We start from the raw sequence: 25,418 nt of genomic DNA, 5'->3' as shown, positions 1-25,418 counted from the left end.
CGATCTTTTTCACTTTTAGAATGAACATGCTTTACATACTTTAACCTATCATTGTTAAGTTAAATTGTGGAAGTCTGATTTTTTTTCTCAACAGAAAGTTACGTCTTAGATGTTTTCAACGCATTCAGCATTATAATAGAATACGCAAATTCTTAATGAACGAGTTGAACAAAAATCACATAAGTCTAAATTATTTTGTGAGTTCTTCAGAATGCTTTAAATAGGTGGGTAGTTATCAAATAAATTAAACCTTTTTGAATATTGCACATGTTTATCAAACTTAGTAATAAACTTGTAAAGGCATTAGGTTTATTTTGGAAGCTGGAGAGATGAAAAAGGATCAGTGCCCTTGCCGGAAATCGAACCACGGATCTCTCGAATACGCGTCGAGCGTGCTGCCCACTACACTACGAAGGCATGCTAAAAAGGCGGGACAAATACCTCATATACTCCCCCTTTTAAAGGGCGACTGGGGATTAGGGGATCCAATCGCCAAGTCCTGGTGATGGAGAATCATCATCCACCACCTTTTTTAGTTCGGGCGCCACTGCGTAGAGACATTAGGTTTCTTTGGAAGCAGGAGAGATTAAAAAATGAGCAATGCCCTCGCCGGGAATTGAACCACGGACTCTCAAATACGCGTCGAGCGTGCTGACCACTACACCACGAGAGCATGCTAAGAAGACGGGAGAAATACCTTATAAATGCATCATACGATGTAAAATACTGTTATTTATGTTGTATTGTTATGTGTAATATTTTATGCAGCCGATAGCATCTTAAGGAACATAAAAATGCCGAGCAATTTTGGCTTATGAGCGAACGGGAGAGAGGTAAGTGTTTTCGGAAGGGTAACTCTTCCACGGGGAGAAGGAGGTACAGCGAAAGAGTATCAGATTGGAACCCTTAAAGGGAAGTCGAATTGTTACCTGTCGAATGTGTGAGCGAAATATCACTGGGCGAAAAAGTATATACAAGAAGAGTGGTTGTTAGAGGGGAAGAGAGAACTATCAGAGTGAGATCTGATTATTAACCCGTCGATGAAGGAAAAAAATTGAGCGAAACGTTATTTGTGCGAAAAAGCATGGACACGTTCTTTGCAGCTAAGTAAACCATAGTGCAATAAACATATTGATTGTGAAAATATGTATCTTTCTTTTTCATCACTTCTTTCACGGACATCGTGCATATTGACCAAGATAAAATCTATATATAAAATAGGAAGACTATTAAAAAGAGTTTTTTTTTTAAAAAAAAAGGCATCAAATCTTTCTTATCATGAGCGAAATTCCAGAAACGAGATATTAAGTTATTTTGGAATAGAACTTTACAAACTCATAAACCAGCTCCGCTTTTCATTCCAAGCGTAGGATTTTAAATTCATACTTGCTAGAAAAAGGGAATTCATTACAAAGTGCAACATTTTTATTTTATTGTGGTATCTTGATAACTTTAAATTTCAGATTGTGACTGTAAACGTTCTGACGGCAAAGGCATTTTAAAATAAACATATTTCTTTTGCGCGATACCAATACCTATAAAAGCGCACGTGCCCTAGAAAAATATTGATTTTTAATATTCAAAAGATTGCACGCACCGAACTTTTAACAATTCTAGCTCTTTTTTTTTTGCACCTTTTTTCCCTATTGCTAGAGAATTCTACCGAAATCTTGCATTCAAAACGAAACGAAAGCATGGAACTGCAAAGTCAAAAGAGAAAGTAACAAAAAATTCCACCAAACGATAGCTGAAAATAATAAAAGTGATTTTTTTTTTTTTTTTTTTTTTCTTCTTCTTCCCAAGGAGATATAAAATACGGTGGGTTACGACTTTCACATCCGAGAAAGGGGATTACAAATAATTTTCGCCCCTTTTTTCGCAAAGTAAACACTTTTCACGTGCTTTTATTTCATCGCGTTTCTGGCCCTATTGCGGCTGATACAAATCCCCGGTTTGTTCGAGAGAAAGGAAAGGGTTAGTATTGAAAACAATAGCTTTCAAAACAAAAAGGAAACGATATCAATAATAATGGCGAAAAGAAATCGCGATATATATATATATATATCCCACTTACATCGAGTTATGCCTAAGGTATTTCATCAAATCCTTTACTGAATGCTAAATCTCCGTCCCACAAAAATCCCTTTTGAGACTTTTAAAGGGAAGATTTCAGGAAAAAAGTGGGGTTAAACTGATTGAATATTTTTCTAAAGTGAGAAATATTTTATTTTCAAACATAAGCCTACAAATCACCGGCTCCTTAGCAATAAACCTATTCTTTATATGATTTTTTGAGTTACGTGTAAATTACTCGTAGGAATAGTTTTTAATGAATGAAGTAGAAAGCTTTTTATTTTTATTTCAGATAGAAAATAAATGTTATTTAAATATTTTCTGTTCATTGCTGTTTTTAACTTATAACTGTATTACAGGTGTTTAGACTGTCTAATTATAAAAATTATTTTGTCCGAATTAACCAGTAGTTTAAAGAAAACTCCTAGGGAAAGCGTCAACTGAAATTATTCTGCCCCAAGGGTACAAATGGAAACGCTTAGTTGGTTTAGTTTATTATGGCAAAGCATACTAGGGCTATCTGCGTGAGACATGCTTTCGTGGATGTCTTTTTAAGGGAAACTGGCTCGTATGCACGGTATAAATGGGGAAAATTATGAGAAACCTCCATGCAACCGACCCATTCGCTTGGATTCGAACCCAGATCAGAACTACCAGTATTCAGCAATTTTACCGCTCGGCCGCTAGTGAGAAGGGTGTTAGCTATAAAATCGAAAATAATCTAAATGATTTGATTAATTACAATTCATTAACGTCACTCATTTAATTTATGTTTAAAAAAAAGAATTAGAACTTTTGTTGTTGCTGTGACTTCTCTCGCTTATCTGAAATGAGCAAACCCACGAAATTCATCGTGGCAAGAAGACAAGATTGCGCCCTGTCATTGGCAAAAGCCTTGAGCACCATACAGGTACTTTTGACTTGCCGCATATTTTGATTGCCCCCATGCCGCACAGACACTTTACATTTATAAACCTTCATGCATTTTCTGCGATTCAAGTTTGGACTCTTCGGTACAGAGTCCTTTCCTCCCCCTTCTTATTAAGAGTATTTTTAATGAAATGCTTATAAATAAAAAAATTGTTTTCAAAAACACATTAAACTAAATGCCTGACAGATACGTAATATTTTCCATCTGCCAAATAAATTTGAATGCTGTTTTCAGCTGATTATAAATTAAGCTACGCGTCTGAAAGGAAACCTTAATATAAAGCATATATATATGCAACCTAAGCACATTTTAGTCTTGTTTCTAAAATAATCTATAAATTTCTACGCACTAATATTACATCTGCAAAACGGAAACATGTAAGCCAAAAGAGTTTGAAAGAATTTTTCGATCTGGAGCCAAAATATGTCTGAAAAATTCAACTTAAATATGATAATATCTGAGAGCTCAGATTTGTAAACCTGATTATCAGTGTGACATTCAGATAATATACAGATAATATTCAGATAATATTGTGGGATATAATACATCCCACAATTCATTGTACCTGCAAGACAGCGGAAAAGCTAGTCATTCCTGATTCTGTGTATCATAACATCCCATCAGTTTTCATTACTCAGATATCTTCAAAAATGAAATAAATATCGAGAGAAAAAGCTAAAAAAATGAGTCATAATCTATTATTATTATTAGTTCAAAGGGGCTTTGTCCCTGAAGGATTATTGCTTTCGTTTTGCGATTTTGCGTTGGTTCACTATAAATGTCCGTTTCACTTTTCAAACTGTTGCCACCCCATGTTATAGTCCTGCATTGTATTTGAAGAAATTAAATAATGAAAAATCTGCATAAATGTATGTATATTTCTCTCAATGTGATAAAACAGCGGTACATAGAGCCATCGAATTTTGAATGACGTAATCCTGCTGCGAATATGAGCATGTGGAAGCCCAAATTTGAAATCTGGAATTTGTTTTATTATTGATTTCATATTTTGTAAAACTTTAACGAATTTTTGATTAACAAATTCAAGGATTTCAAAGCGAGCCATGGCAGCGTTGTGCAGGAAAAACATTTTTATCTCCAGCGCGTGAGTCTCTGTATGGGAAATTCTAAAGATAGGCTTAATTTAAAATTATTTTTCGACATTGCTCTTGAACTGAATGTTATGGTTTAAGTGCGAAGAACGTGATATTTAATAAATAAATGTAACAGATAACATGTTAAAGAAACGCCCCTTTGGACGTAATTTAAAATCTGAAACCTTTCAGATTTTTATATGTTTTAGTTTTACTATATAAACTTATATATTAGCTTTACTTAAATTTGATATCTAGTAACACATGCGAAGTTAAAAATGGATTATATTTTAGACGAATAAAGAATGTTTATTTTGCCATTGACATTCCATTGAAGGTTAGATTCTTACAAAAACTTAACAATAAAAGTAAAAATTCCAATACTTCAAGTACTTAAAATGAATATAAAATACTAAAAGCCAACTTTCTTTTTTCAGATTAACCCCTGCAGAAAAATGAACCCGACTTCATGCCGTAACAGATAATAGGATATCAGTTGAGTTCAATACTTTGGCAACATAAATTTACATTCTTGAGTGAATAAATAATGGATCCAAGTTCGTATGGTGACGTCAACAAAAACACGCCTTCAGCATTTTATGGGGCTCTCTCTGGTTCAGTATGCTTTCCAATGCCTCTCATGTACAATCCCATGAACTCATACCCATTTATGTCAACGCCTTTCTTACCCATGCACCACCCCATGCTTTCTAGTCATGGATTGCAAGACTCTCACCTACTTTCCAGTAGCGATCTGCTTAGCAGCAGCCAATTGTCGAAGTCTGAAGATCTAAGTACCAGAGCTTTAGCCTATTTACAGAGTCGATACCAATCAATGGGAAAGTGCTTTCTTCCTCCATCTCGGAAGTCAATGAGCAAGTATTGCGTCACACCACCATCTCTGATGGACATTCAGAGCTCCAACGAGTGCACGAAACTCAGCTCTGGTGGAGGATATGCTTTGCAAAGTAGTGGAGATTCAAACGCGAATGGTATGACACCCTCACTGACCACAGTCGCATCGCCTAGTAGTGGAATTTATCCAGAAAAAGAATGCTACCTTTCGAGCCCTAGTACCGAAGTGGAAGAACCCGACTCATCAGGCAAGTGTTCTACAGATGTTGTTGAACAGAAAGGTGAGACTACATTTTTTTTTAACCACTTATCTAACGTAACATTTTTCTTCATGTAAAATGTCATTTCATGGATAAAAACTGAAGCAACATTCAGATGTGGAATTAAAAGTTGTACTAAAGTCTATATTAATATATAGATTTTGTTCATTCCGTAGTAATGTGAAAATCCATTTCAACTACACAGCTAGTTTTTTTGTACTTCCTTGTACGAAGTAAAAAGGAAGTATTGTAATCGCGAAAAGTTTCAGGCAGCATATTTCAACGAAAATATCTATTTTGACCGCTATCGAATGCAGTTTAACGATGTTTTTGCGTGATATCTGTACGTAAGGACAGAATAAAAGACTCTTTTCCTCCAAAAAAAGTTATAAAACTGATTTAAAATGAATTCTGAAGAGAATTTTTCGTGGCGTCTGTGGGTACCTACATATCTCGCATAACTCAAAAACGAGTAGCCTCAGAACGTTGAAATTTTGTATATAGGACTGCTATAACATGTAAATGTGCACCTCATATTTTGGTTGCAATCAGCCGCACCAAACGTATATAAATATATTTATATATATATCCACTCTGTTACTCAGCTCAGTGATCTCAGTTTTTTTACTCTTATATGTTTGTAAATTGTACATTTTTTGCTTTAAAAATGATTGAATTGTGTTGTTCTTATCTTCCGGTTAAGGTTTTTATGCCTTTAGTAAATCTGTATGCAATATTTTTAGAATTATCAACAATTTAAAAGTTGTTTAAGTGCCGCTAAGCCTAATAATTTTTTTTTGATGGCGGCCATTGCTTGTTTACATTTGAAACAGCAGGATAGTGGATTTGTTGCCAATCTAGAGAAACTTAGCTTCGCAACAACAAAGATAACGCCTACATTTTTATTGCGAATTAAATCATGCTTAATCCTTTCTGGAATTTTTTCGGGGAAATAAGTTTTTAAGATTTACTTCATAATTTTTAATACAGATATTTTGAGTTTTTATGTATTTTTTCCTTGTCGCGAAGTGAGAACTGAATTAATTGAACGAGAAATACTAAATCGTCTGTGGAAAACTGTTTCTTTTTTGTTTTGTTTGCTTATCTTCTTTTATACATCGTTCTAGCTTTATTATAGTATTTGAATAGAACATGTGGCAACGATTAGATAATTCTTTAAATGGTATAAGTTTTGTGCATTCTGAGTTATAATATGAACGAAATATAATACTGTTAAGTGAACCTAGCGCCAGAGTGTCGCTATGGTAAACAAATAGAGTGAATTTTAAAGAATGCATTTATTCTATTGTGGTTTATGCGCTGTCGGCGAAGTAGATTTAATTCAATCCAATATGTTTAAATGAAATGCAAGAAAAAATTCGTATAATTTAATATTCCGTACAAGGAAGTCATGTGGTGTCCACATCAGATTTTTTATCATAAGCATGCAATTTTGACAAAGTAATACATTGACTTCTTTGTACACTCTCTGAATTGTTGAACAAATTTCAATAGCACTTCTGTCGTAAGAAATCTTAAAATACTGAAACTTCACCCTAATAAAATTCATAGAACAAAATAGGAAAACTTTAAAAATAGAACTTTGCAAATAGTTACCAGATCTGATTAGAACTATTATGGAAACATCCGTAAATGGTTATAGGGTAATAATAGCTATGTTAACCTAAAAGACCATCTATTTCGTTGTATTGAAATGCCAACGTTTCATTTACTAATTATTTAGCATAATACATTCATTCATTATATTTTTGCTCTTATTTTTCTTGTTAGAAACTGCAATGGAAGTAGCGATAGAAGCCTTTCTCAAATTCAGACTCTTAATTATGAGCAATAGTAACTTTTGGAAGCAAATGTTATATGCTTTAAGGCAGATAAAACTTGACTTCTACTGTGTTATCTGAAATGAAACTGAAAAGAAGATATTCGGGAAGTAAAATAAATTTGTTTCACAACGCGCTAGTTGGGAAGTGTAAAAGAGTATTTTGGGGAAATTATGTCTCTCACAAGGATATATGATTTAAATCTTACAAAATATATATGTCGTACACATACACACACACACACACACACAAAAAAAAAAAAAAAAAAAAAAAAAAAATTAAAGAGAAAGTAGGGAAACCTAAATTGAAAAACAATAAAAATCAAATAAAACCGATTTTATATCGAATAACAATATATTTCATATATATTTTACTATAATCCCGCAATTTTGAGAACTACCTCGCAGTAAAGTAATTTTTGAGGGCGAAGTCATTTAGAATTTTTTGGATTCCCAGCTAACTACCATTTTTTGGCATGCATTTCATGACAATTTGTATTTTACAGATTACATACGTTTATAAACAAGGATGAATTGCTTATTTTTTTGGGTAGGGGAGCTTTATATATATATATATATATATATAAAACGTGTTGAACTTTTTGGAGCAGCAGCTCTTGGTAATTTTTAGGCGAGCTTACTACAGTTTTTTATATTTTACTTATTTTGCAGCATATTGCGCAAGATGTTTTCTAGACCAAAATTAGTTTTTCAAAATTGTAATTACTACCTTGCTTGATATATATATAAAGCTTTGTTTCCCGTAAATGATAGCACCTGCTTAAACTGTTAGCTACCAATCTCACTTAACCCTTTCCTAATGCTCTACTAATCTCAAGTTCATGCTGAAGTTCTCCCACACCAAGGCTACTTGTGAGACAGTAATTACAATTATGCTGCAGTTTTAAAGTTACTGATGGACTGTATTATAATTTAAATCAAATATGCTACTAATGATCTAAAGATACATCAAATACACTAATAATTATTTGTTTATAATTACACTAATAATTATTATCCAATGCACTACCAATGATACGAAAGAACTTAGCCATGTCGGCAACTCTCACTCGCAAGCTTGGTGTTTTCTAAGGTTAAAGATAAATTAAAGATCTTACATCTACCACAATAGAATTGCTTGCCAGGTCTCTTGGGTGACAAATACTTCGCGCTGATGTAATGTTAAGTAAGGCCCAAAAATTTTCAAAGAAGTTTCAACTGTCAATCAAGATCCACCGTCAGTCAAGATTTCATCAGAGGATACTCACCATTGTCTAAAATGACATTTATATGATTTCAATTTGAAAGAAAAAAAAAATCAAACATGTCTGATTTGGTTAGAATTCTAATCTATCTCTAGCATGATTATTACTCAGAAAAAACTTCCATTGATCAAAAAACAATCATCTATCACAGATGCAAACTATTAGTATATTATTTGTTACTTGCTGTCTATTGATGTAATTGCTATATTACAACACATATTGTTACGAATTTTGTATTTAGTTATTTATTTTTAGTAGAATTATAATGAAAATTGTTTTATTTTCCCATGCAATGCAGCACGAGACATATTTTAAGAGAAAGCTGCACCGCAAAAGCAAAAATACAAGAGCACGTGCATTTAACATTGAATAAAAGTTTATCTCTGTAATTGACTGTAGAATGAAAGAAATGTTAGCTGTAACCGTAATTTTTGCTTTCCAGAAATTGCTGGAACTGTCTCGCGCGTTTAATTTAAAAAGCTATAAAGGCCAGAGAAAGAACATCTCAGTTCAGTTGCTTAATTACTGTTACTGCGAGAGTTTACTTAGTTGTTAACCGTAGCGAATTCGCTGTGAGATCGGATCAGATTTCTCTGCATTTTGGATTGCATTCTATTTAACGTTTTAATAGTTTAAAATATAGCTACTGATTATATTGCGAGATATTGTGATATTGTACGAATATCTTTGAGGAAAAATACAGCATTTTATTATATTTCTTGTGATCAAATTAAATTTTATTAACTTTTTATCGGATCTTGTGCATTCTGCCTATTACGAACCCGTGCGCACGCAACAATGTATATAAGATATATATATAGATATGTCATAAACACATATATGTATAAAAATATTCTCTACTCGTATAAAGCTAATTTATAGTTAATTTAAATTTAATTCTTTCTTTTTCATGGAAATGAGCAAAAAATAAATCTGAATTTTAAAATTCAAGTTATGAGTAGCAAACCCCATCCAGAAAAGGAAGTAAACGTAAATTGTACTTTTTAAATATATGTGATACGTTGCAGTTACAGTACAGGAATATGAGGTATTACTTTCATATCAGTGAAATGAAGTCCTTAACATAGTCAGCATAAAATGAGTGGAGCCTGCTGCAACTTAAATTATATTGACCGTACCTTACCAGATGGCAGCACTAGCTATTAAATCAATACTATTGTTGGAATACTTTGGAAGAAATCTGCATTCCATATTTTTAATATTCTGCGAAGTTCGTAACGATTATCAATTATGACGTTATCATTTCAAATTATTTGCTGCAATCTCGTATATTTTAGTAACTCGACTGATAGAATTCGTCCACTTACGTTTCTTCCTTGATCATTCTTGAGAAAAATTTTAAAATATTTCGGTTATAATAAAATAAGCACTTACTTTACCTCTTTTTGTTTTAACACCCGAAGTTGTGTTACTATTTTCATAATGAAAAAATTAAATTCTGTCAAAGTAGATAGAGTTGCCAACCAGGGCCGTTCCTACTAAAGGTGCAGCGCGTAAAAGTATGCAGACGACCCAGATCAGTGGCGGCCGGACTAGTGATACCACGCTTAAACATTTTAAATTCATTTTAAGTACTTATGTACAATAATGTTATAAAACTTTTCTCATGTGTAAGTACTTAGTGAGTATTAAATAAAAATTTTATTAATAATTGAGCTTTTTTTTTTTTTTTTTTTTTTTTTTTAATTTGGAGGCGGCAATCTTAGGAAAGTATGCGGGCAGCCAATACCCAAGGAACGGACCCGTTGCCAACCCAAGTGCTTTAAATATCTAGACAGAGTGCATATTCTATAACGGTAATCTCAAATTGATGGACCAACGGGCCGCATGCGGCCAAGACATTTCAATTATGAATTTGTTGCAAATACAGTGTTATAAGATTTCAAGATTTTTAATTACTTGAAGTCTTAAGTTATCTTTTTTTTTTAATTACCATTAAAAACTAACTTGAATAACACATCAGGAAATCTATAACCGAAGCTAGCTAATTTACAGTGAGATATAAATCTCATTAAAAGATTCGGAGATGTGAGTTTCATTACATTTTATACGGACTTTTCATAAAAAAAAAAAGGTCTGTTACGAATTTTTGCACTAAACATCTTTTTGTTCTATGATGCATTCTTATATAAACAGCTTTTGTTCACAGTTGAAAATCAATAAGGTAAAAAACCTGATTGAGAAATGAGCATCTACAATATGATGAAGATATTTCTAGTAATTTTTCTCCGATGCTACAAGCTTTATAAAAATCAAAACGCCAGCAAGTGTCAAACTGTAGCAAGAAATAAAGGAAACTCATAATTATTTACATATAAACATGTATGTTTTTTTCATGCGTCGATGAAAGAATTAATAAATAAGACGGAGAGAAAGGGTAGTCATTATTTACTCTCAAGTTTTATACTCCTTCGAATGTTTTCAATTTTTTTTTTTTAGTTAAAATTTTAAAAAGAAAATCATTTACATGTTAGAATGATTTGAAATAAATGGCAATCTGAAAAAATAATATTTAGCTTTCAATGTATTTTAATTACTAAGTTTAACCAACAAAAATATCTTGGAAGTAGCCAACGTTGAATTTCAGATAGGAAATAAAAATTTGATTTTTTTTTCTTTGCGATATTTTTATCATTCTTTATGTATGTTTTGATAAATATTTTATAAGCGAAATTTCAAACTTATTTAAGATATCCTTCAATTTGTTAAAAAAAATAACTTGCCGTGTCAGCTGTTTTCAGGTGGTGCATTCGCCCCGCATGCAATCTGTGTTTTTAGTTGGCAGATTTTCAACTAGTACTCGTATCCGTAACTCCCGATTCTAAATCCGGACTTCCCGAACACACGTCAAGGGTGCTTCCATTTACGCTACGAAAGTATCTAGAAAAGAGGGGAAAAATAAAAGGCGACTGGGAATTAGGGGACCCAGTTGCCAATCCGTGGTGTTGACGATTTATCTTCCACTACCTTTCTAGTTCGGGCACCAGAAATCCACAATGCAACTCACCGATTCCTCCAGACCTTCCAATTCCTCCAGACCCCACAAATAAGGGTCAACCGTGCTTCCAATTACACAACGAAGGAATACGGAAAGGAGGGAAAAAATACCTTATAAAGTATCCAATCCATGGGCTCTAGTCTGTACGTATAGGACATGTTGCTACCTCAAATCCCATAATATTTCATATACTATTTATATAAAAAGAAAGTAAACATCAAATCTCCATTTTTTAACGTACACGCTTATTCATTTCAAATTAATTAGCCTGATTAATGAAAATATTAATTCATTATTAGACGGAATGCCCAGGTATAATGACAGATTCATTGAATTATAAGGAGCTGCTCCTAATTCTGTGAAACATTTTAAAATTGCATAACAAATAAATTACAGAACTACCGCTTAATTTTATTATACAGAAATCAAAATAAACTCTCTATTTTTTTAAACATTTCACGAATGCTCAATGTGCCCACTTTTGCGGGAGGAGGGAGACCAGCTGTAGCAGCCGAGCGTGACGGACGCATTTCTGAGCTCTCTTGATTTCTCGTTCTGATAACCGTCCCAGTCCCGTAGGAGGGCGGTTAAGTCTTGTGTTGCTTTGAGCTGTTATTTCTATATTTGAAATTTTTTCTCTGCAGGTACCTTTGGGTACAGTAAAATGTCCTTCTTTAGGACAAACGGAGACTCATCGGATGACGACATGGAATCGGACCACTGCCGCATCTCCTTACGATCTGCGCAGTTCCCGCTTAGGAAGGAGGATTTTCTCAAGTCACCTGTAAGGGAGGTCAAGAAAAAGAAAATCGAGTTTGACTTGAACTCTGATACGGATGATGAACTTGCGGCCAAATTCGCTAAACTATCTGAAGATGAAACGAACCTAGTGATCAGAAAGTATCCCCAGCTGATAATGCGCGTGGGTAAACATCTCTATGGTGAGAAGTGGCCTATTTGTTGTACGAAAAAACTCAAGAAACTACATCTCAGCCGGAAAGTAATAAATCTAAAGAAACCCCGTGGGTATCACCTAAGAAGACGGCGCGGCAACCCCTGAACACGGAGAAGATGGAAATTCCCACTGAAAACCGATTTGAAACTTTGAAAGAGACTGCACAGGAGCCTGAAAACGGAATGAATTTACGGACGAAAAACCACCCCCTATTGTTTTCAAGCAGGAACTGGTGGATTGGCTTATAGTTGAACGTGACTTACGGGAATCGAAGCAAACATGATGGCGAAACTGATCTATGTAAACACCAAAGTTATGGTGGATTACAAAAGTGCCTTAAAATTTCTGAAGACCAATGAGATCCCATTTCATACGTTTCAAACAGATAACGAAAAACCCCTGAAAGTCATCATGAAAAACTTGCCGACGAAAATTACTGAGGAATCAATCTTTAACGATCTCGCCCAGAGAAAATTCCCAGTTCTTAAAGTCAAGCAATTCTGTCGAAGCAAGAAATTCAATTCGGAGAAGCTGCCGATCTGGCTCATTGAGCTGAAACGCAACGATGCAGGAAATGCAATTTTTCAGTTGAACTGTATGTTCAGCTTGAGTGTTCGAATCGAAAAATACAGCCCGAAGAAACGGCCACTGCAGTGTTTCAGATGCCAGGAGTGGGGGCACTCCCAGCACCTATGTTCAAACGAAATAAGATGTTGTAAGTGCGGCGATGGCCACCGAAGTAATTCCTGCCCGAAGAATCAGGATGGAACGCCAACCTGTCTTTTTTGTGGAAAAAACCATGTCGCAAGTTACCGCGGATGTGAAGTGTACAAAAAGAAGTTTGAAAAACGCCAAACATTCCGGAGAAAAGCTACCACGACGATGACTGAAGATAAGTTCCCGCGCCTCTCCGAAGAAACAGAAGGAAAAGCACCACCAGTTAGAGATACCCTCTACAGTGAAGTCTTAAAAGGGAGACCAACCCAGCGAACATTTAAAAATGAAAAAGATAAAATTCCCATGTTTATTGAAAAAATCATGCAGTCACTCAAGAGCATTAAAAAAGCGAAAACCACTGCGGAAAAACTTTCCATATGCTTTACAGCTGCAGTGTATCTACTGAAGATTGCTGAGGATGAATTCTAAGGACTTTGGATTCCAGTGTCGACTTGAAACTTACGTTTCGCAAAATTTTTCCACATCGCATCTATGCCCTTAACGGGATTTTTCAAGCAGCATCGCCGAGGTCAGCTCCTGGGAGGGTGACCTCCCACGTGACTGGCTCCGGCGAATCAGGTTTTAGCATTCTCAATTCCTTGCCTTTCGATGATTTGAAGAACTGTTCGTACCAGCTCGGCGCTTTCTACCTGTTTCGGCGGACTTCGCAGCTTTTGTTTTACAAGATTAAGTACTTTTATCTTGTGTAATTATACTTTTTCTTTTTTTCACAGTTATTTCCAGTCAACTATTCGAAACAACTTAGATGTTCTACAAGGGGTAGGGTCTTCGGCCCAGGTACCCTGGTGTACCATGACACCGCTCCACCGGGATGCCCACTTTTGCTGATGTGGAAGACTTATATGTGATAATCTCTTTCGTTCCACACGCGTACCAGTATGTCACATCCTCTGCATCGGTGATAGATTGTGTAGATGTACATCCAATCCACGCCTTTGTACATCCAATCTACGCCTTAGCGTGGATTGGATGTACAAAGCAAATATCGTTGACAGAAATTCAAATGGGATTAAATCCGAAGACCGGTGTGGCCACTGCTTTTAATCTGTCATTGCCTCTCCTGTGTATCTTAATCAGCTCTGTAACAAATTTGGATTGAGATATTCTTGATAATGGTCTCTGGTAGCAAGCCCTCTTGTTGAAAGAGGTAGCCACACTTTTCATTCAACTGAGCATTAATCAGCTTCACATTATGTCCAACGATATCTTCCCAGCGAAGCCAAAATGTCCACTATATCAGCAAAGTTTGACTCATTAAGTTTTTGTTAAATATGTGGTAAAAGAAACTTGATAAAGTTACCTGCATTTCAGTGCAATAAAATTTAGTATCGTTGGCGTAGTTAATCAGTTTTCAATTTGTAAAATGTTTCATGAAAAAAGGAATAATCCTTTACAAACGTAAGCTAAAAAAAAAAAAAAAATTGCGACTATTGCCAATCTACAAATACAATGCTAAATTAATTAACTTAATTAAGACTAATAATTAATAAATAATTTGCTACAAATAAAAAATTAAAGAATCTTCACAGACGATTTCCAATTTACCTTCCGTGAGTTAAAAAAAAACTTGAATAGAGTAAAAACTGTAAGAAAAGACTTTTATTCGTACTACAAATAACAGCAACTAAAGTAATGTGAAATTTAGATTTCTAAAATAGTAGCAACAATATAAAAATAAATTATGAAACTGTCTCATGTTCTAAACAGTAAACTTCGTTTTATTTGCAGTAAACCTCGACAGACAGCGGTTCAGAGCTAAAAGAAGAGCCGACACATGATTTTATGCGATTTTTTTTTTTTTACCGTTTGGCAATTCACAAAGAAGGAGGAAGAGAAAAGAATTTTTATAAAGGTACATATCCTAAACATTTTAATAAAGGTACATACAAATTCACAAGCTCCACCCATTTTAATAATAAATCTACCAATCCCGCCGTTTGCCAGTAAATATATTGGAAATGCAATGAAGCTAAGTTTTTATCTTCCCGAGGCTTATCAAAAGCAATAAAATGTCTCCACTCTTGATCATCAGATAGAACACAACAGTAAGTGGATGGATGTGGGAGGGAGAGAAAAATCAAAAAATAAAGGGAAACATTTATCTTTCGACGAAGTAGAATCCCTTGACATACCCAGTTCTTCATCAAAGCGACCTCTAGTTATTGGCTCCAAAAACTCAGATGGGCTGACATATGTTAGGAATTTGCACAGTCTATTTTTTCCCTTTTGAACATATTCGCTTAGCATTGCGATCTTTTGCTTTTTTTCCCTAGAACTGTTAAAGGACCCGCTTTGTTTTTCTCCCCAATGAAATCCCACATTACCTCTTTTTCATCGCATTCATCGCAATAAGAAAAGGGAAAACAGGCCGAAAGTTTTGGGCCAAATACTTCTCGCAGAAGTAAAAGACTGAAAGAGAAACAAATATTAAGTTTTGTTGTATGTAAGCGTATAGAAGTTGACACTGAACTCTCTTTAAAACCCACTAAGCGACATTTTAGGGGGACCCTCCCCCTTTGTTCTTTAACTATTTTTACTTTCTTGTCCGAAGTAAAGAAAGTATTGTAATAGTGGAACATTTCGGGTCTCATATTTCAAACGAAAATATATACTTCGACCGCTCTCGAATCCATTTGTACGATGTTTTTGCGTGACATCTGTACGTACGGACAGAATAAAGGACTCTTCTTCGAAAAACGGATAATAAAATGGATTTAAAATGGATTTAGGAGAGATTCTTTCTTGATGTCTCTACGTACGTACATACGTACGTACATATGTATATATCTCGCCTAACTCAAAGACAATACCCTGAGAAAGTTGAAATTTTGTATATGGGACTGTTATAACATGTAGTAGTGAACCTTCCTTTTGGTAGCAATTGGCCGCTTCTCACTCTGTTATACTCTATATAGCCATTTTGTTATCCGGCTCGGTAAGTTTTTTATTCTTATACGTTGATAAACTGTGCACTTTTTGCTTTAAAGTGATTGCACTATGTTGTTCTTCTCTTTCGGTTAAGGCTTTTATGCCTTAACCGAAAGGCATAAAATCTGCATGTAATAGTTGTAAAATTATCAACAATTTATAATTTGCTTCAATGACACTAAAGAAAAAAAAGCCGGCATTTGTTTGCATTTCAAACTCTTAGTAGAATAGTGAATTAAGTGCGTTTCTTCCCCAACTTCAGTGTCTTTTTGCCGAGTTGAACGAAATGTAAAGTTTCAGTTCTGTGCAGTGAATAATCTCTCTTCCTGCCCGCTGCCGAACTGCTTGTTTTTGCGCAGAAACTCTAATTTTAATTGGATTGCTTATTAAACTGTTTTTAACTGTGTTTGGTGCTTTATATGTTTCTGTAGTTTACGATTTTTAATGAAGATATTTTGAGCTTTAATGTGCTTTTGTCTTGTCACGAAGTGGGAACTAAATTCATTGAATGAGAAATATGTTTCTAATGAAATTTGAGGAAATAAGTTTAAATGAAATTCAGCAAAAGATGTGTATAATTTGTTAGGCGGTACAAGGAAGTTATGTGGCTCTTCAGATCAGATTTTTTTTTTAAATACCTCGAAGGAAATTTTGAAGTATTTATTGTCCTCAAATCATGGAATTCGTGTCATGGCAAAATAGATATAATTGAGTCGCTTTGAGGTAAATATTTATTGCAGTCCTCGTGCGAAGCGAGTTAGTGAAATAAATGCACAATTAGGTATTATGTAATTAAGTCATGGGATTAAATCCGAAGACCGGTGTGACCACTGCTTTTAATCTGCCATCGCCTCTCCTGTGCATCTTAATCAGCTCTGTAACAAATTTGGATTGAAATATTCTTGATAATGGCCTCTGGTAGCAAGTCGGACAGCTGTCTTGTTGAAAAAAGTAGTCGCTACCGCAGCCACCCTTCGTCTGGCTTTTAAATATACCGGGAAAATGCCTAAAGGGAATACCAAACATTAAATTTAAAAACTGTACAGAATTTTACTCTGCAGAACAACTTTATCAAAAAAAAAAAAGATACAAATTTTAATAAAAATGTATTAACATTTACAATGAAATAAGCCCTTAATAGAAATATTAATTAGCCTAATAAATAAATTAAGCAATTTTCCGCTGCCTTCTCTCCACAATCGTTCAGTATCCAAGAAAAACATTAAGTTTAAAAACTGCACAGAATTATCGCCCTCATTTTTCCAAGTGGCAGCAGTGCTGATTTTCAACAGTCAATAGTCCAGTACACAAAGCCTTGAATGAAAAACTGTTGCCAAAACCACATTTCTAAAAGAATGAAACTATTCAAAATGATACGATTTCATCAAAAAAGATAAAATTTTAAAAAACTTGATTCGAACTTTGATAAATCGCTTCGAGGTGCACTGGCTCTTGTCTAGATGCACCTATGTACCAAATTTCGTAGCCCTTGGACTATTAGCTTATACGCAGCATAAACGAAAGACGTACACACAGACAGACTCTTTCTTTTATTATATGTAGAGACATATGATTTTATATTCTGCACCTTGAATTCTTAAATGGTTAGGTTAATAGCAACTGTTTAGCTTAAAACGCGACTGTTTATATTGTTAAAGGGCGAATGGGGATTAAGAGACCCAATTGTCAAATCCGGGGGATCCCACCAGGATTCATCAATTAGTTTTCACCAATTAGTTCGGGCGCCACTGTAGAGTCATTAGATTATTTTGAAGCAGAAGAGTGCAATGCCCTGCCCGAGACTGGAACCTGCATTTCTCTAATACGCGCCGAGTATGCTATCATCACGCCACGAAGACACACTGGAAGGAGGGAGGAATATCTTACAGTGCAAATGCCCATAAAAATGGCCCAAACTAGCGCACACTTTCACAATTAAAACCATACCGTTCTTCTCAAATATTACATGAAACATTTGCATTTCTTAATATTGGTCTTCTGGCTTAAAGCCAGTCTTTCATATAACAAAAAAGAACCCTTTCTTAAAAACGAAATTGCATAAAACGAACTTACGTAAAGCAGGGATACTTGTGTCACTCACGTTAATAGCCAGCGTAAAAGATTTCTTTTCTCTTGTATAATTTTTATCGCTTGTTGCCGATTCATCTTTTGCTGGAAATAGTGTTGATTTGTCCGCTGCCGTACCTCGCGGTTTCCCTCTTTCGGGATTCATCCTCTTTTCGAAAAGTCCGTTTCTGAGACAAAGATCTTCCGTTTGCACCAGTTCAAGCTTCTTTCACCTGGGCTTAGCTTCCGATTTCTAATATTTGTTAGCCGTTTCTTTCAACACTTTATTTGAAAAATTTCTTTTTAATGTATTATTAATTTTATAAATTTCTTTTAATGTATTATTCATTTTATAAGTTTCTTTTTTAGGTATATTACCTACCTTAGCGCTGGATGACTACCGAAATTTCAATAAGTAACCCCGAATTCAATAAACCGGAACCGAAGACCTGAATTTCAATAAATACTAGTTTTCGATTAGCTCATGTTCATGTTTTATGCAAACATGTATCAAAAGAAGCAAGATTAGGATAATTCTCAGCGATTAAAACTCGAATGGCATTTAATGTTTGTGCATCGTTTTAAAGCTAATTTTTTGCTCAACAGGCCTATCTCAACAATCGCTCTTTGATATATATATAAAATAAAATTAAAAAAAAAAAAAAGATGAAACGGGAGCGATGCTGTCAGAAAGGATTACTGATAAAGGGGATAGAGAATAGTAGCGGATGAAATTAGTAAAATTTGGACCATCAGATAAATCTTCAAATCACCATTTTTGTACAGCATCACAAGAAATCTGCCTTCCCATTTTGGTAAAATAATCTTACCTTTGTGTAATCCTCAAAGCGGTGAAATTATACAGTAATTTCAAGGTTTCGGTTGGTTCTGCGTATCTTTTATTGTTTTAATTCTGTAATAAAAACTATTGTTTCTTCTTCAGTGGCCCTATTTAAAGAACACTTTTGGTATTTTCTGCTATTCGACCTCCGTTGAGTCTCATTTACGTCGAATAATCGAGACTATGGGTAATCGAGACATAAATAAAAGTTAAGAAAATGTGAAATTAAGCGCACTGTTTTATTTGTCAGCAATTGTTGCTTCATACGTAAGAGTTTGCAGATTAGTTTTCGACTCATGAAGTCAGCTCTACAGAAGCAAATCACGTAATTGATCAAAAACTATAACGATTAGCAACAAAATTTAAGTGATAGTGTTATTTAAATGTTGGAAAGTAATATGTTAGAATTAATAAGAAATTTAACACCTTTCATTGTTATATTCTTCAAGATTTTAGACGGTCGAAACACTGACAGTTCAGTCCGGGATCCAAATCCCAGGCAAACGGGTTGACTGCGTGGGCGTTTTCGTGGTTTTCCCCCAATGTGTAATGGGTATACGAGGTAATTTCCTTTAGAAAGTCCTCTATAAAGGCATCCATTCCCTTAGGCAGAGAGTCCACGAGTACTTTTCCGTAATCAAATAAACCAAACCAACCATCAAGATTTTATTATATATTTTTGTCTGATGCACTGGTGTGCAAAAATTAAGGACGAAGTCGAAAAATTAGCATATCAGCTGAACGAAGAGGCAGAGCGGACAGAAAGACCAATCAGGAGATTAAGTAAGGTGATGCACGGTAGCACATGCGCAGATATGAAGTTTAGACGTAATGGGGAAGTGTCTGAGTAGTATAAAGCATGTTGTCGGTGTAAGATCAGTATTTCTGGCAAAGAGATTGCACGCCGTACAGCAGTTCAAATCACACCGAGTTGCTGCCTCAGCGAGAAATGGCGAATAATCAATCTGTTAGACGACATCTGGATGCTTTTACCCGAGGTCGAATCATTGGGAAGTTGGAGGAAGGCCGCAGACAGGAACAGCTATCCGGGGGTTTAGTAGTGGTCGTCCACGAGGAACCACACTCGCAGATGACCGGTATATTGCCTTACAGGCCAGAAGAAACAGGCGGCAGATAGCGGGTGAAATCGCTAGACACACGACACAGGCGACTGGACGACCGATATCGCGTTTTACCGTGGCCAGAAGAATGCACGGTGGTGGTCTGTTTGCACGACGCCCTGTACAGTGTGTACCTCTAACGCCTGCCCATCGGAGAAGGCGTTCTCTGTGGTGCCGGGAACACCGGAATTAGAGAGACAATGAATGAGGACGAGTACTCTTTACAGATGAGAGCAGATTCAGTCTGAGTAGCGATTCTCATCGCATACTCATCTGGAGAGAGCGGGGAAGCCGCAATCATCCCTCGAACGTCATTGAAAGGGACAGGTATGGAGATGACAGTGTTCTCGTTTGGGGAGGCATCATGCTTGGTAGTCGTACAGACCTTCACATCTTCGCAGGTTCAGTCAACGGGACCCGTTATTGTAACGAGATTCTTCTTCCATATGTGCGTCTTTTTAGAGGCGCTATGGGTTCGCAGTTCCTTTTCATAGACGACAATGCATCATGTCATCGCACAGTAGCTGCCGAACAGCTCTTAGAGAGTGAGGATATTAAACGTATGGATTGGCCGGCACGATCTCCGGGTCTCAATCCCATCGAGCATGTATGGGATTTTCTAGGCAGACGCTTGGCAGCTCGTACCTTACCACCAGTAACGATTCCGGAGCTTCGATTGGCGCTGCAAGACGAATGGGCAGCAATGCCTCAACAACTCATTGACACCCTCATTCTCAGCATGGGCAGACGCTGTGAAACCTGCCTAGCAGTCAGGGGAGATCATATCCCCTATTAAAGACCGGATGTTTCTTGCTAGTCACCCATCACAGGGATGTTTCGGCCTTCAGTCGCATTGCGCTCCATTCTACTTTTTCAATAAAGCTTCTTTTTATCCCTCTGATTTCTCTTTTAGTAAGTGTTGCTTACATTACTCATGTCCTTACGGGATCTTACGGTATTAAATGTGTTGATTTGGAAAGCTTTTGTACAAAGTTATATTGAAAAAACCGTCTCGTCCTTAATTTTTGCACACCAGTGTACTTTAAACAGAAATAATAGATTTAGGAAACGCTAATGAATTAAGCATCTTATGAATTATAATTTGAATTTTAATATGAACCGTGCAGTAGTAAATGCAAAATCGCAATATACTGCTAACTTAAAACCTGTTAAATGAAATTACCTGAAGCTTATTAAAGTTTTAATTTACTAATTATTTAGATAATTGCAAATTTAATTGCAGCAGCATTCAAATTCTCATGCACGATAAAACGCAAATGCAAAATATCTAACTACGACGTGGGCCAAATAAGACCTACCAGTGTTAAACACAAATAACTTTTTTATTTTTTGATATAATTATTTTTTTCTTTTTGTAGGTTATAATTGAATTCTTTGGAAATTTATTATGGAACCATACAGAACAAAAACAGCGCGTTAAAATTATCGAGTTTTCCTATTTTGTAAACGATCAATTTTTACGGTTAATTGTTATGAATATGTAAACATCGGCAGTATTTTAATTCATGGGTACTGTTTGGTGCGGTGTTATTTGGCCAATAGAATTATCCTCCCGTATTTCTTCTAGAATGAGGATGGAACGCCGGAAACGATTTCCGAAGCTTCTTACAGAACAATGATTGAAAACATTTTGCGGCCAATGTTTTAGCAGAATCCTTTTTTATGAGGATATTTAAAAGACAAAGTGTATGTTAATAAACCAGAGACTATTAGACAGCTGAAACAGAATATTCGAGACCAAATACAGAAATACCTTCGACCAGAAACATTATGTGGTGTAATGGAAAACGCGTTAAAAAGAACCTATCTCTGTATCGAGAAAAACGGTGGACATTTGTCTGATGTCATATTTGATATTGGGTCAGTCCATAAATTCCTGCGCATTTTTTGGGTAAATTTTTAAATAACATAAAAAAACACAATTTAACATTTTAATCAATTATATATTTTCCTGCATTATCTACAATGTCTCGCCATCTTACAGGCAGCTTTTCTATGCCATTGCTGTAGAAAGACTCTGGTTTTGATGCAAAAACACTTGAAAGTTCATTTGTGTACATCCTGCTTAGAATTAAATTTTTTTCCCAGTAAAAATTTTTGTAAGGCACGAAATAAGTGAAAATCACTTGGGGCAATATCTGGGGAGTCAGCAGGATGTGGCAAAAGCTCCCAATTAAATTCACTCATTTTTTGCAGCGTTGTTCGAGCCATATATGGTCTAGCATTATCATGGTGAAACAACACTTTCTTGATATTCACCCATCGTGGGTGTTTTTTGATCCATTCTGACTTTAGACGCTAAAGTTGTTCACTATAAACTTCTGAATGAATCGTTTGATTTGGTTCTAACAGTTCAAAACGTCCCGAACGGGGTTCATCATCCATGCTGCTGTTTCCAACTTTAAATTTTTTAAACCATTTCTGGACAGTCCTTACACTAATAGTGTGTTCACCATGTACAATATTAATTTTTATCGCTGCAAACCTGGCAGATTCACCACAGGAAAGTAGCACAGCATGTTTGTACTGATTATCTATATTCATCTTCTATGAGTACTAAAATGCGTGCGATACTTACGAAAGTTGGTGATGAACTGAATAATATGTTAGTCAAACGATGACAAGTTTCAACAGGTTCAAAATTGTATTGTTTTAGTAAATGCATCAAAGTGAATTCTATGCATACTCTTAATGCGCACGAACTTACGGACTAACCCGATACATAATTTCCATAAAATATATTTAATGTATAAAAATTAATTAATCAAAATGAAAGATTATTACAAGAGTTATCCGTATTTAACATTTGTAGGTCTTATTTGGCCCACCCTGTATAAACTCAGAAATGAAAACTAAATGCTTCAAAACCGATATTTTGAAGACAGTTATTTCCAGTTTAGAAAAGCAAATACAGGCTTTTGGAAAATGATGATTCAATCAGTTTTAAAATGATTACATAAAACATTCTTTACTGAAAGACATTTACAGATGTACTTGTGTATATATGAAAATATGTGACCTCTTTGTATGGATAACATTTCCTCGATTAAACACCAGCATACTGTTAAACAGATGCATAGACATATAAAGTGACTTAAGCGCCGGAAATTTTTTGGTTAGATGCGGCTATAATACAGGGTTACTTCCTTGCTATGTTACAGCACCACCAAAGAGAGACAAACGTAAGCGGAAACGAAAAACGATTTCTGCTGTAATTGTTTCTCTGGAAGGTAATTGATAATGTCATCGATAGCGAACTCTCCAGTTTCCTCCTCAGTTCAGATGGAGATAGAGTGAGTGCTGGGACAAGAAAGAAGGGGGGGATGTAGAAATCATATTGCCTTTTCCTCCATTGGCCTTATGTTAAAAGCTATTTCGTGCGATCAATCGCTTAGCAACTGATAACATTCTCTTTCCTTATATGGAAATAAGATGCCGTGTTTTCAAAACACAATAAATCAGAGTACAGTTTTGTGTTTGTGAAAACATATTTTTATTGGAATACTTTTACTCGTTTTGAATTTCACTTTATAAGACGCCAACATCTTTTCGCTATTCGGAAACCAATGCGTATTTAAACTATGCCGATATTCTATGGATCAACAGCTTTTACAAATTTAGAATGTATGCAGAGGTTCTCATCTTGTCAAATGGCATTCTATGTGAGCTGGATGTCGACGCCCTGGCAGTTTCTGTACGCATCTATATGCATTTGGTGTCATCAAAACTAGCTAAACTAACAACCTTATTTTGGAGTAAATTTTGGAAAAAAACTCTATTGATTTCGTGGACAATCAGACGCAGGTCTTTTTCTTCAAGAGTGGAAAGAAAAATTAAAAAAAAAAAAAAAAATCACAAATGATCACCTTTCCTATTAGTGACTTTGCAGAAGAGATTTTTGGGATTTTTGTCTAGTTGCCCTCAAAAGCTAAACTAAAATAAGACTACTGGTTTCCCTTAGTTCTAATTTTCATATTTGTTACACTTCTCTTCCAATTTGGTTTGGTATCGATTAACCCAATTTATCTTTTGAAGCTGCGTAATGAATAGACACTGGATTATGCATTTTATTATTATCTTTCCCTGATATTATTTCATCTAGATACGTAAATGTAATGACAATATAAGTGTCATAAGTGTAATGACGGCATTTTATTTTTAAAAATTCAGGTGTCGTATTTAAACGAAAATATCCATTTCGACAGCTATCGAATGCAATTGAACGATTTTTTGCATGACATCTGTACATAAGAACAGAATAAAGGACTCTTTCCCCCAAAAAAATAATTATAAAACTGATTTAAAACCAAAGTAATTATAACAGTTTGAAAAGATTGTTTCAGAATTCAAGATAGTATGTATGTATCTTGCATAACTCAAAAACGAGTAGCCTCAGAACGTTGAAATTTTGCATATAGGACTACTATAACATACAGATGTGCACCTCGTGTTTTGGTTGCAATCTGCTACACCAAAAATATATAAATATATGTATATCCACCCTGTTACTTGTCTCAGTGAGCTCAGTTTTTTATTTTTATATGTTGGTAAATTGCGCATTTTTTGCTTTCAAAGTGATTGAATTATGTTGATTTTATCTTCCAGTTAATATTTTTATGCCTTTAGTTAACCTACATGCAATAATTGTAGAATTATCAACAATTTAAAAGTTGTTTGAGTGCGGCTAAGCCTAATTTTTGTTTATCATAGCTGCCATATTTGCTTACATTTGAAAATTAGCAGAACGGTGGATTTGTTGCCAATCTAGAGAAACTAAGCTTCACAAAAACAAAGATAACGTCTTCTTTTATTAACGCGAATTAAATCATGCTTGATCCATTCTGGATTTAATATTTAAGTTATTAAATTTACTTATATATTGATTCAGCATAGCTTCCACAACAATTTAAGTCAGTTTCTACACCTTCAGTACCTTTTTGGCGAGTGAGACGAAAAGTAAACTTTCAGTTTGGTGCACCCCAAAATCCGCCTTCATACACGCTGACCGAATTGCTTGTTTTTGCTTAGAAACTCTAATTTTAATTGTAAAAGTTGTCCTTTAAATTGTTTTAACTTTATTTATATTCCCCCGGTTGACTCAGGCGTTGACTCAGGCGAATGCCTGGGAAGTACTGATTAGGATCTGTACCTAGGCAGTCTCAACCACGGGGGTTAAAAACAGACTTCACAGAAGGCTTGAGGGCTTTCAGGACGCGTAATGGCAAACCGCACATTGAGTTGATAAATGTTAAACGAATTTCGCTTACTGCGCATGCCCAAAAGAGAATTTGCCGCAGTTACGACTTTGGCGCAATTTTAATAGAAGATAAATACGGTATATGGTCGATATTGCGTTATCTTGGCCGTAAACAGTTCGAGGTTTTAAATCGTGTCGGGTTGTAAGCTGCTT

General features: G+C 35.2%; 1 protein-coding gene across 2 annotated transcripts in view; it reads left to right on the top strand.

Moving 5' to 3' along the window:
• LOC118187533 (uncharacterized) overlaps positions 1–25,418 on the top strand; it is a 136,159-nt gene that overhangs the window by 55,887 nt on the left and 54,854 nt on the right. For both annotated transcript variants that reach the window (XM_035357773.2, XM_035357774.2), the window contains exon 2: positions 4,536–5,234. In XM_035357773.2, coding sequence (XP_035213664.1) covers positions 4,646–5,234 — 589 coding nt within the window. In that variant the 5' untranslated portion in view covers positions 4,536–4,645. The remainder of the gene's footprint in view (positions 1–4,535; positions 5,235–25,418) is intronic.

The sequence above is a fragment of the Stegodyphus dumicola genome, chromosome 4, assembly GCF_044657685.1.
Source record: "Stegodyphus dumicola isolate Sdum_Otavi_A_Nest chromosome 4, ASM4465768v1".
Taxonomy (NCBI): domain Eukaryota; kingdom Metazoa; phylum Arthropoda; class Arachnida; order Araneae; family Eresidae; genus Stegodyphus; species Stegodyphus dumicola.
Note: the sequence above shows the minus strand (reverse complement) of the source record. Positions and strands in the feature narration are given on the sequence as shown.